Source organism: Oryx dammah, unplaced genomic scaffold, assembly GCF_014754425.2.
Source record: "Oryx dammah isolate SB20612 unplaced genomic scaffold, SCBI_Odam_1.1 HiC_scaffold_28, whole genome shotgun sequence".
Taxonomy (NCBI): Eukaryota; Metazoa; Chordata; class Mammalia; order Artiodactyla; family Bovidae; genus Oryx; species Oryx dammah.
The window spans coordinates 100,936,196-100,949,339 of record NW_024070212.1 but is presented as its reverse complement, the minus strand read 5'-3'; the positions used below and the strand labels follow the sequence as shown (position 1 = coordinate 100,949,339).

Here is a 13,144-nt window from a genome sequence, read left to right as displayed (position 1 = left end):
ATTTTTTCCCCCTATCCCTCCAAATACCCTGACTCTGCTGACCCTTCTCAAGGGCTTGCAGGAGAGAGAAGCAGAAAAGGGGATGAATTTGCCAGCTGGGGTCTTTGTCTGGTATTTGGAGGATCCTGTTTGTGGGCCAGGGAAACTAACATTGACATCTGGCCAGGGTCTCTGCCTCCATCTCCCACCTCACAGGCGGCTCCCTGCCAAATTCCCTCAGGGATTTCTCTTAGGGTTAGAAATGATTGTGACTGTTGGTGAAGGGTTCTATCTCTCGGTGATCTCTTTGTCCACGGCAGCCTGGATGTTCTTGGCTACCTGGAGGCCGGACTTGATGGCTGTGTCTATCCAGGCGTGGGGCAGGCAGGTGTGCTCACCAGCAAAGTGGATGCGGCCCTCTGGCTGGAAAAGTTGCTGCGAATAGTCCACAGACTGATAGGGTGTGAACTCGGTGAAGGCGCCCATGAAGAGGGGGTCCAGAGACCAGCGCTTGAGCACAGAAGAGGGACACATGCGCTGCAGATCCTCCTTGGGAATCTGGTGCACCGCCGCCAGGTCCCTCAGGACGATATCCACCACCTGGTCCTGCTGCATGGATCCCAAGAAGAGGGAGTCTTTGTCCACGGTGTAGGAGGCCAGCAGGACGCCCTTGCCGCTGGGGAGGCGGTGGCTGGGGTAGTAGATGTAGCGGGAGGGCAGGTCGGTGATGGAGACCCCGCCCTGGATGCCGTCCCGCTCCCAGAAGGACTCGTTGCACGCCAGAACCACCTTGGTGGCGCTGGTATAACGCACTGAGCGGAGCGCGTCCATCTTGTCTTGGGAGAGCAGGGGCTCAAAGGTGATGAGACGCGTCGCCTTGGCTGAGGCGGAGATGATGACAAAGTCTGCGGTGAGGGTGCGCAGGGTGGAGTTGGTTTCGCCCGTCCGGTAGGAAATCCGAACCTCAGGCCCATCTCTCACTACCTTCTCCACCTTGGAGCCCAGACGGACGGTGCCAGGCTTCAGACTGGCGTTAAGGGCTTTGGGAAGCTGGTCAAAACCACCGGTGATCTCGGAAAAGCTGTAGTGGTGAAGAGAGGGAAGCGGGAGGGGGGCGGGGTGGGGGGAGTGTGGGAGGCACAAAGTCAGTCTGCTGAGCTGCCAGCCGCGGTCCCAGTCCAGAACGAGAGGAAACGGGCCTCCTGCAGTATGTGGTGGATACTTCATGCGTGCTCAGTCGTGTCTGACTCTTTTGCAACCCCATGGACTATAGCCTACCAGGTTACTCTGTCCATGGAATTCTCCAGGCAAGAATACTGGAGTGGGGTGCCACTTCCTTCTCGATGGGATCTTCCGCACCCTGGGATGGAACCTGCGTTTCTTGGGTCTCCTGCATTGCAGGCAGATTCTCTACCATTGAGCAACCTGGGAAGTCCGTGTACTTCACACATCTCGCCTTAACTAACCTCTGTGAGGAAGGGTTCATTGCTTACTTTTAGTTTGGAAAATGAACACCCAGAAAAAAAGGGACTTTCTCACAATGACATGTGCAGTCTAGCAGGAAAGCCCATGGCTTCAGCCACCATGCAATTCTGCATCCCAGGAGGTGTCCTTCAGACCTACATATTCCAGCCCTTGCCCAGCTTGTGTGAATCTGAGTTGCATGACTTCTCTGAGCCTCAGCCCCCTCACTGGTAACATGACTCTGAATTATAGTGTACTTTGGCCACCTCATGCGAAGAGTTGACTCGTTGGAAAAGACTCTGATGCTGAGAGGGATTGGGGGCAGGAGGAGAAGGGGATGACAGAGGATGAGATGGCTGGATGGCATCACTGACTCGATGGACGTGAGTCTGAGTGAACTCCGGCAGTTGGTGATGGACAGGGAGGCCTGGCGTGCTGTGATTCATGGGGTCGCAGAGTCAGACACGACTGAGCGACTGAACTGAACTGAACTGAACTGACCTTCCAAGTGATCATAGCATTAAATGTGATCATCCTTGGAAAAAGCTTAGCATGGCACCTGGCACATAGGAACTACTCAGTAATCAAAGTTCCCTTTCTCTGTTCTGCGTGTTTGATAAAGGGGTAGACTCAAGGTCTGGTCCAGATCAGCCTTACTCATTACTTGTGAAGATCATGTCCATCTGAAGGGACTCCAGAAGGGACTTGTAGTATCCAGCATCCTCATTCATCACATCCCTGATCATCTTTACTCCTCCTTGGCTCAGCATCCCTTCCTTCAGCAGGTAAGCCTGCTGGATGGAAGCATCAGATAGAGGGCACAGTATGTAGGAAGGGGCCTCAATAGGGGCCAGGGGTAGGCAAGGTTGAGGCAGGGGTGAGGGGACTCCAGGGAGGTGAAGCCTTGGGCATTGGGAGAAGGTCCTGGTAAGGAGGGGACAGTCCCAGGGGTCTAGGTTGAGCACAGACCCCCTTTCATCCCTATCTTGGGACTTTGCCTCACTCACCTTGGTGGAGTAAGAATCGTAAAAGGACGTCAAGTGGCTGCAGTTTAATTCTTTCAGGCTTTTGAGCTGTGGAGAAGAGCAAGGGGTAGTAACTTGAAAGTCATAGAGCCAGAGGCGGGACTTCTGGGTTCTCTGGATGATCCTTTGAAGAGGGCGGGGACTAAGAGGAAGTAGATGGAAGGAAAAGGGGGAGGGAGTTTCCACCTCCTAAATATTCTCTTCCCCCCAGATCTCTCCTTCATTTAATTTAAAGGTGAAGACATTCACTTCAATCCAGGAAGACTGATTCATTACCAAGGACTGGATTACCTGCTGATTCCCCTTCCTTCTACTGCTTAACCAAGGAATGGGTGATTGGTCCACGCGGGACAGAAGAGATGGAGCTGGGCACCAGGGCTCGGGTGGCAACATTCTTAGGGGGTGTTAGAAGGAAGATAGACCAATCATAAGAGTATCAGGTAGGAGTAAGGTGGCCTGATGGATGGTCGCCTAGCTTGCTAGGTGACTTTTGGCCAGACCTGTTTTTTCCTGACCCTGGGGTGGCAGCGGGGGGCGGTGGGGAGAGGAAGGAGGCAGAAGTCACCTTGCCAAGGGACTGGTAGAAGAGATTTATAGCATTCTTGCCCTTTTCTCTTGGGTTCATGGAATAGCCTAGAAGCTCTGGGTTGGCCTTAATCTCCCTGGCGCGGTAGCGTTTTCTGTTGATGAAGTACCAGGTGTTGCCATCATACTGGAAGAACTTGTTTAGCTTCAGGCCCAGCTTCCTGACATAGGTGTGGACCAACCTGGAACAGACATAGGCGCAACGTGGCCCCCATCCATGTGACCTCTCATTCCTGTTTACCTCACAGTAGAAACTATTTCCAGGAAAACCAGTTTCTTCGTGTGCCCAAGGAGCCCAGACCGACTGCAGCCCCATCTCTAACCTCGGCTTCTCTTACTGCTGTGTTGATTCTTCTTCTCCTAGTTTTGCACTGAGGGAGACAGGGACTGGGTTTTCCCCAGGACTGAAAGAAGGCCCTTAAGGAAATCCCAGCATACAGAGCTCAGCTACAGAGCCCAAGACATCTTGTTTCAGACAGAATTTAAAATCCCATTTCTAAGTAAGCTTGAAAAGTGAGAGTTTTAGTCGCTCAGTTGTGTCTGACTCTTTGCAACACCTTGGACTGTAGCCCACCAGGCTCCTCTGCCCATGAAATTCTCCGGGCAAGAATACTGGAGTGGGTATTCTTGGGGATCTTCCTGACCTGGGTTCTCCTGCATTGCAGGCATATTCTTTACCGTCTGAGCCACCAGAGAACCCCTAAGTAAGTTTGAGGCCATATCTAAAGACTCCTACTTTGCGCTGCTACTGTTAATTTTTTGGTTTTGTTTAGGATAGTGTTTGTAGGGTAATCTCAGGTTTAGTTTCCACTTAAGGCAAAAAATGAGGCATGTGGTGGGGCATCAGGCAAAGGATCTTTTTGTCTTACAAGCCCCAGAACTGGGAGCCAGGTTCTCTTCCAGATTCTGATTTAGAAATTGAGCATATGCTTAGGCACCAAGTACTCCCTTGATTTTGAGGAGCTTTGTCACTCCCTCCTAGGAGAACCTTAGGTCAGTCACTTAATATCTCTGAGCCCAGTTTCTTGATTTGTAAATAGGAAAAATAAAAGTATTACATTATAGGGTTGTGAGAGTCAAATGAAATAATGCACATATAGTATTTAGGACAGGGCCAGACACATAGGAAGTGTTCACGAATGACAGCTACTATTATTATTATTTATTTTATAGCTTAAAGTAGTACCTGGCCTCCCTGGTGGCTCAGACTGTAAAGAATCTGCATGCAATGCAAGAGACCTGGGTTGGATCCCTGGATTGGGAAGATTCCCTGGAGAAGGGAACGGCTATCCCCTCCAGTGTTCTTGCCTGGAGAATCCCATGGACAGAGGAATCTGGCAGGTTACAGCCCATAGGGTCACAAAAGAGTCGGACAACAACAAATGCTCATTATTAGTTTGGGATCTTCCACTTTCTGTATTACCCTGAGCTCTGAGCCTCGGTCATCTCTGTTAGCTGGGGGACCAGACTTGCAGGATTGAATTGCATGAGACAGTGAGTCTGAAAGGGCATCCTCTACTCCTCTTAATTCTTCCTCCTTGCCTTTTGCTCCATCCCTCTCCTGAGACTTACCTGTGGGACTTTGGGATTCGCATGGGCCCCAGTTCATAGTACCAGCCCTCCTTCTCGTTCCTGAATGTCATCACTCGACCCCCGACGTAGTTGCTGGCTTCCAGGATGGTTACCTGGTATCCAGGGAGGCTGCTGTCACTCCCAGAGTCATGCACTCCCTTTTCCCACCTGCCCTGGCCACAGGCTCTATTCTGGAATTCCCACTGGTAATGTGGGAATGTGTAGGATAACCAAACTGGGCAGAGTGGTGTTTTCTCCCAGAGGGACCTGAGTAATGTAGGTGATACAGAAGGTCTCCAGGGTCGCAGGGGTCAGAACACCTCTTGGCCCTTTCTGGCTAGCATAGCCCTTCTCTACTTTTATTTCCAAAAGAACACAAGTTACAATTAAGTCTCAGAGGATGCAGTTTTTTGAGGAACAATAACTAAGGGCTAAGAGACCCAGTGGGTTATGCTCAGTTGTCTAAGGGTTGGCTGTAACCCCACTCCTTTTCTTTTTTCACCCAACGAAGCAAACTGGAGGTGAAGGATTGAGGCCCCTCCCACACCAGCTCACCTGATGGCCCGCATCTTGCAGGACCTTGGCTGCCGTCAGCCCTGACATGCCAGCTCCCACCACCACTATGCGCTTAGGCACCGGGGAGGTGTGGAGGCCCTCCTGGGCTGTGACAAGGATAGACTCGTATTCAGGGTCCTGGAAACACTTAGCCAAGTCCTCATAGAAGCCAAGGCAGCTGGGAGTGGCCAACAAAAGCCCCAAGATCAGGATTCCTGGGGCAGAGAAAGGAATGGGGGCTGGGGCTCTGTACCCTGCCCTACCTGGGCTGAGCTTGTCTGTGTGGATGAGTGGGAGTGATAAGGTCAGGAGTGTCTGTCCAATGTGCGGTTGTAAACGTGTGTTTGGGATTGTGTCTGTGTCTGTGTTGTGTGGGATATGAACGATGTGTGAACTATGCTAGCTTTAGGTGTGTGATTGTGAATGTTCACGTGTGTGGATGTGATTGGAAAATCCTGGTTGTGTGCAGCTTCCTATTGGAGGGTAATGTGCCTGCTTCTGATGGTGAATGTGTGTGTGTGAGGTTGTCTGTGATAAAACTGCTGTGGTTGCGAGTCTCTGGTCATTGCCCTGTGTAACTGTGCATTGTTTGTGATTTTATGTGCAGTGAGTATGTTGCGGGACAGTGTAGGTACCTGAGTAAATGTGTGGATGAATCTGTACAGAAAAGTGAGAGATGTAGAAACAGTGCACGTTGGCCTGTGTTTGGAGGAGGGGGAATGATAGGTATGCATTTGCTTGAGTTTCAGAGAGAATTTGGTTGCTTGTGTTCTTGTGTTTGATTCTCTGTGTGTGTTTGAGCATGAGATGGGACTGGGGAGCTTGAGGATGTCTGTATTCTTTGGAAATGTGTGCATTTGTGAGAGGGTGTGTGTGTGTGTGTGTGTGTGTAGCACAGTTCTCTTCGGGGAGGGGCAGTAGGGGAACTGTGACCACTTTCTCAACGACTCCTCGTGCCCCACAGGAACTCGCTAGTCCTGTTGTTCTTCTCCAGCCTCACAGTGGTTTTTTCAAAACATTCTGTGTTTTCTAATGTGCAGTCAGGAATTGAAAACCATAGTTAATACATAACATTAAGTCCAGAGTGACTTGTTTTTCTCCTATCCAAATAACTATTCTGGTGTACAGAGATATTCCCCTAAGAGTCTGGAACCCTGAAAGAGAGCCAGTGTGGTTACCTTGGTGTCGCTTGCTCTAAAGGGAACAGCCAGGAGCTGTGGCACACTGATGCCCCTGCACTAGCTTTAGGATTTTTGGCAGGTGAGAATCCCCTTAGTCCAGTCTTTGTACTGGCAGCACAGCTGAAGCTCTCAGAAGAAAAGGGGTCTTCAGGGGCCACCCACTGAGGAGGAGCAGGGACCCTGCTGGTTCCCAGTGCAGGCCACTCCCAATGCTAGAAGAGCCTTCTGAAGGGGAGACTTCTCAGGAAAGGGGAGAGGAGTGACCACGCCCCATGGGACAGAGAGTCAAGCCTCCCAGCAGCCCCCACCCCCCAGCCCACCGCAACCTCTGGACTCCATTCTCCCCCCCGGGACAGGTTTTCTCATCTCCCTGAGTGATTGCCATTCTGTCTGAGTCCCCATGACCTTCCCCTTGAGTGGGCCCAACCCCCAAATGCATTCTCCAGATCTGTATCCATCCTCTCGACTCTCTTTCAACACCTGGACCTACCCATAGCCCCTGACCTAGCTCCCATCCTATCTCAGAACCCACCCCTCTTTCCCTAGCCTGGCTCTATGCCCAGACTCCCCTTTGGACCCATTTCACCTTCCCCCCAGGCCACCCCCACTCCACAATCTAGCTCTTCTGCCCTGTTTCAGCGTCTAATACCTCCTCTCAGATTCAGAGGAGGGACCCTCCTTACCTCTCATCTTGACCATGACCCTGCAGCTCAGGCTGAGTCTGGTACAACTCTCCCTCTTTAAGAGGAGCCAGCTCCACCCAGCAGTCACTGGCCTCATCCCACTAGGCTACCCTAGGGGCCAATTGGCTAGGCCAAACAGAAAAGCCCTGCCCTCAAGGCCTGGCTGTCAGGTAAAGATGACCGTGGTGACTCAGTACCCACTCCCCGCCCCCGCCCCGCCTCATCTTCTGCATCCCTATCTTCCTTCTGGCCCATCTCCCTTCCTAGGGAAAGCCCCTTCTCCCAGCTCAGATCACAGTCAGTGATGGGAAGGGGTTGTGGATGCCAGGTGGGCCATCCCAAACCTGCTGGGACCATCTCTCAGGAAGGAGTAAGGATTGGGAATGAACCTCTGGGCTGGTTTGGAAATCCAGAGTCTGGGCTCCCAGCACAGGCCAGAACTGCTGACTGCTCTCACTAGAGAATCTCCCTGTTCCGCTGCCGTCTCACTGCAGAGCCTTCTGCTCCAAGGTGAGGATTCTAGCCATGGGTTCCCATGGGAGGGCTGGGCTCTGCCCGCCCCTCTCAGGTGTTCCCTCTGCCGGCAGGGTAGAGTCTCTGGTCTGGCCCATTTGCCGTGGGGAGTGGGCATTTTTCTCCCTTCCTCTGGGCCCCCCAGGGCTTCCTTAGGCACAGGCGGGCTTCTCTGGCACTGGAATTTCTTCTTCTGGGGAATCAGGCCAGCTGGCGTGGTGCCAGCGTGAGTCTTTGTTCTCTGTGAACAGTGCAGGGAGAAGGGGCAGGAAACCTTCACAGAGCAGCGGCCTGGGGCTGGGGAGGGGCTGGAGTGTGGGCAGATGTTCGGCAGCTGGGACACAGGACTCAGATCCCGGGCACTAGGGCGGCATTGGAGAAAGGGCGACAGCAATGGAGTCCAACAGACTGAGTTCAAATTCTGCTTAGTCGTGTTGTAGCTGTGTGTCTTGGGACATATAGCATGCTTCTCTGAGCCTGGGTTTCCTTATCTGTAAAACTGGGTAATAATACTTTCTTTACAGGGTATTTCAAGGATTAAATGAGATGATGTGTGGAGAGCCTGGCATAGGTAGGTACCTAAGCTGGTTTCCTTCTTTCCTTTTGGAGATAAGGTTTTGTCACACAACTGCAATATCTCTAAAAAGAGGTAGTTCCTCCATCACAGAGTTGCTAGCAGCGGCAGATAGAATGATGTTTAAAGAGAAACTGAACTGCTGGGCAGGTCGAGGACTCTTGCTTTCTTGCTCTCGTTCTATTGTCGATTCTTTTAAATTTTTAATAGCTTTATTGAGATATAATTTATATACCATACAAGTCACCCATTTGAAGTGAACAGTTTAGTGGTTTTTAGTGTACTCACAGAGTTGTGCTACTATTACCACAACTAACTTAAAACATTTTCATTATTCTTCAGGAAACTCAAACTGGGGCTCTGTAACAACCTAGAGGGATGGGAAAGGGTGGAGATAGGAGGAAGGTTCAAGAGGGAGGCGACGTGTACAACTATGGCTAATTCATGTTGATGTATGGCAGAAATCCAACCGAGCAATTATCCTTTGATTAAAAAATAAATAAACGAACAAACAAAAAAAAGAAATCCCATACACTTTAGCCATCACCCCCCATTCTCTGCATCCCCCTAACCTTAGGGATCCACTATTCTGCTTCCTGCCTCTATGAGTTTGCCTGTTTTGGACATTTCATATAAATGTAATCACACAATATGTGGTCTTTTGTGGCTGGCTCCATTCATTTAACATAACATCTTTAAGATTCATCCATGTTGCAGCATGTATCAGTACTTCATTTCTTTTCATGGCTGAATAATAGCCATTTCTGGCTGGCTCTTATTCCATTTATGACTGAATAATATTCCATTTATACCACATTTTGTTCATCCACTCATCTTTTGGGTTTGACCATCCAGTGTAGTGGGAATTCCTAATAAAGTACTTTCTCAGCCTTGAGAAATTCCACAGAAATAGAATCTGGAAAAACACCATATATTAAGAAACTATGTTAATAATTATCTTTCACGTTTTTCTTAGAATAATAGCCTTGTTACAAACTCCAAGACCAGACCCAGAAGGGAGTATGACTGGGATCATGAAAGCATGGACTTTGGAACACCAGGTTGGCGCCGGGCATGAACGCTGCCTACACACTTGCTGATTGTTCTCGAGACTTGCCCAAAAAAGGAAATGGCCTGGGATAAAAATAAGGAAATCTGGACTATGTCAGTGTAATCCATGACATTTAGGAGTATGTGACTGAAACAGAATACGTCTTGAAAAAAATAAGGCCAAAGAAATTCTTGTAGTCTGCACTTAGAAATAAAATCTGGACTCCGAGTGGACTCTGCACCTCAGTCCAGTGGAGGCTGCAGGTCTCCTGACCCATTGCACCAGATTTTGTGTTCTGTCTTCATTCTCATCGCTTGCTCCCAGACCATTAGGGCAACAATCTGGTTTCCCACGTTCTAGCTGTTATACACAGTGTGGCTATAAACATTCTTTTTATGTGGATATAGGTTTTCATTTTTCTCAGGTATACACTTTGGAGTGGAATTGCTGGGTTATATGTTAGTTCTGTGTTTACCTTCTTCTTCCTTTTTTTTTTTTTTTTCTGTGTTTACCTTCTAAGGAACTGCCAGATTGGTTTCCAAAATGGCTGCACCATTTTACTTTCCCACCAGCAACGAATGAGTGTGCCAATTTCTTCTCATTCTCCACGACACTTGTTATTATCTATGCTTTTGATTATAGCCATCCTAGTGGGGGTAAAGTAATATTTCACTGTTTTCTCATTTGTACTTACCTGATGATAAGTGACTTAAAACTCAATATCCAGAAAACAAAGATAATGGTATCTGGTCTCATCACTTCATGGCACATAGATGGGGAAACAATGGAAACAGTGACAGACTTTATTTTCTTAGGCTCCAAAATCACTGCAGATGGTGACTGCAGCCGTGAAATTAAAGATGCTTGCTCCTTGGAAGAAAAGCTATGACCAACCCAGACAGCATATTAAAAAGCAGAGACATTACTTTGCCAACAAAGGTCTGTCTAGTCAAAGCTGTGTTTTTTCCAGTAGTCATGTATGGATGTGAGAATTGGACCATAAAGAAAGCTGAGCACCGAAGAACTGATGCTTTTAACTGTGGTATTGGAGAAGACTCTTGAAAGTCCCTTGGATTGCAAGGAGATCCAATCAGTCAATCATAAAGAAAATCAGTCCTGAATATTCATTGGAAGGACTGATGTTGAAGCTAAAGCTCCGATACTTTGGTCACACTCATTTGAAAAGTGACTGATGCTGGGGAAAGATTGAAAGGAGGAGAAGGGGACGACAAAGAATGAGATAGTTAGATGGCATCACCGACTTGATGGACTTGGGTTTGAAAAAGCTCTGGGAGTTGGTGATGAACAGGGAGGCCTGGCGTGCTGCAGTCCATGGGGTCGCAAAGAGTCAGACATGACTGAGGGACTGAACTGAACTGAACTGATGATCAGTGACCTTGAGCATCTTTTCATGTGCTTAATGGACATCTGTATATCTTCTTTGGAGAAATGGTCATTCAGATCCTTTGCCCATTTTTTCACTTGGTTAGTTGTGTCTTTATTACTGAATTGTAAGGATTCTTTATGGTAGCTCAACTGGTAAAGACTCTGCCTCCAATGCAGGGAAGATCCACTGGAGAAAGGATAGGCTATCCACTTCAGTATTCTTGGGCTTCCCTGGCGGCTAAGCTGGTAAAGGGTCCACCTGCAGTGTGGGAGACCTGGCTTCGATCCCTGGGTTGGGAAGATCCCCTGGAAGAGGACACGGCAACTCACTCCAGTATTCTGGCCTGGAGAATCCCCAAGGACAGAGGACCCTGGTGGGCTACAGTCCACGGTGTCACAAAGAGTCCTAGGTGTCACAAAGAGACATGACTGAGCGACTAAGCACAAGGGTTCTTTATATTGCAGATAAAATCCTTTTCACATATATGATTTGCAAATATTTCTGGCAGCCCCATTCCATGGGTTGCCTTTTTACTTTGAAGCACAAATGTTTTTAATTTTGAAAGATCCTAATTTTTTCCTTTTGTTGCTTGTGCATTTGGGGTCCTAAGAAACTATTGCCTAATCCAAGATCATAAGACTTACTTTTTGCTGTCTTCTACAAGTTTTATATTTTCAGCTGGTATCAGTTCAGTTCAGTTCAGTCGCTCAGTCGTGTCCGACACTTTGCAACCCCATGAATCGCAGCACACCAGGCCTCCCTGTCCATCACCAACTCCCAGAGTTCACTCAGACTCACGTCCATCGAGTCAGTGATGCCATCCAGCCATCTCATCCTCTGTCGTCCCCTTCTCTTCCTGCCCCCAGTCCCTCCCAGCATCAGAGTCTTTTCCAATGAGTCAACTCTTTGCATGAGGTGGCCAAAGTATTGGAGTTTCAGACAGCATCAGTCCTTCCAATGAACACCCAGGACTGATCTCCTTTACGATGGATTGTTTGGATCTCCTTGCAGTCCAAGGGACTCTCAAGAGTCTTCTCCAACACCACAGTTCAAAAGCATCAATTCTTTGGTGCTCAGCCTTCTTCATAGTCCAACTCTCACATCCATACATGACCACAGGAAAAACCATAGCCTTGACTAGAACGAGCTTAGTCGGCAAAGTAATGTCTCTGCTTTTGAATATGTATATTGAGGTCTTTACTCCATTTTGAAGTGACATTTGTAAATGATGTGAAGTAGAGGTCCAACTTCATTCTTTTGAACGCGGCTATTCATTGTCTCAGCACATTTTATTAAAAGGACTATTCTTCCCTCCCTGGCCCTGAAGGGAGGGTAGGCTGCTCTGAGCAGGCGAGCGCGGGTTGGGGGAGAGGGGTGGTGGGGCTGGGCCAGCCGGCAGGCAGACAACTCCGAACTTCTGTGCTGCCCGCGACTGCACGCGGAAGAGCATGCAGTCTGACCTGGCCTTCTTCAGGTTCCCGCGGGATCCGGCCAGATGCCAGAAGCAGGTGGTGAACTGTAGGCGAGCAGACTTAGAAGATAAAATACCTAATCAACTACATAAACACTATCGACCGTGTGCCAGACACTTTGAAACTTCTATGATCTGCAGAACCGGTCCTCCGTTCTCCGAGATAATGCAATACCAATAGTATTCGATCTTACCCGCTATTTGAATAATCCACACAGTAGACACAGAAAACGAATGAAAAGAATTGAGTGAAGATGAAATTGAGACAGTGAAACAGAAAAGCAGTGATCGTGTTAATGACTCAACTTCTGAATGCCTTTTTAAAAGGCCTTGACCTGTTGATGAAACTTCTGAACAAGAACCAAAACATAAGGAAATAAACAACAGCAATGCTCAAAATTCCAGGGCAGAAGGAGGGGGTGAAGAGCAGGATGAAGACATTTTACCTTTAACTCTTGAAGAGAAGGAAAACAAAGAATACTTAACATCTTTATCTAAAATTTTGATTCTTATGGGAAAACAAAACATACCTCTGGACGGCCATGAAGCTGATGAAATCCAAGAAAGTCTTTTTATTCCTGATAACTTTCAAGCACTGCTAGAGTGCCGATCAGTTCTGGTGAAGAGGTTCCGAGAAAGCGCTTTGAGACAACAGCAGTTAACACATTGTTCTGTTCCAAAACAGCAGAAATAGATGCTAGAGATCTGTGAGAGCTACATTCGGGAAGAAACCCTCAGGTAAGTGAGAGACTCTCACTTCTTTTTCATCATCACTGATGTGGTGGACATCGCAGGGGGACAGCACCTGCCTGTGTTGGTGAGGTTTGTTGACAAAGCCCACAACCTGAGAGAGGAATTCGTAGGCTTCCTGCATTATGAAGCTGATGCAGAAATTTCACACTATAATAACTGAGAAATGGGGATTAAACACGGAGTACTGTTGTGGCCAGGCTTACCTTGTGTCTAGTGGATTTTCATCCAAAATGAAAGTTGTTGCTTCTAGACTTTTAAAGAAATATCCCCAAGCTACACACTCTGCTCTTCTTTTGCCTTAAATATGTGGTTGGCAAAATCAGTGCCTGTTATGGGAGTATCTGTCTCATT

At 48.4% G+C, this 13,144-nt stretch overlaps 1 protein-coding gene across 1 annotated transcript; it reads right to left on the bottom strand.

Annotated features, from left to right (window-relative positions):
* Nucleotides 1-267: 267 nt before the first annotated feature.
* On the bottom strand, nt 268-7,060 carry LOC120856603 (L-amino-acid oxidase-like). Its single transcript, XM_040231952.1, has 7 exons — nt 7,045-7,060; nt 5,181-5,395; nt 4,626-4,738; nt 3,034-3,235; nt 2,451-2,516; nt 2,101-2,234; nt 268-1,060 (listed from the first exon to the last, which is right to left on the bottom strand). The coding sequence occupies exons 1-7, from the start codon at nt 7,058-7,060 to the stop codon at nt 268-270; spliced, it is 1,539 nt and encodes a 512-aa protein (XP_040087886.1).
* Between the last annotated feature and the right edge of the window lie 6,084 nt (nt 7,061-13,144).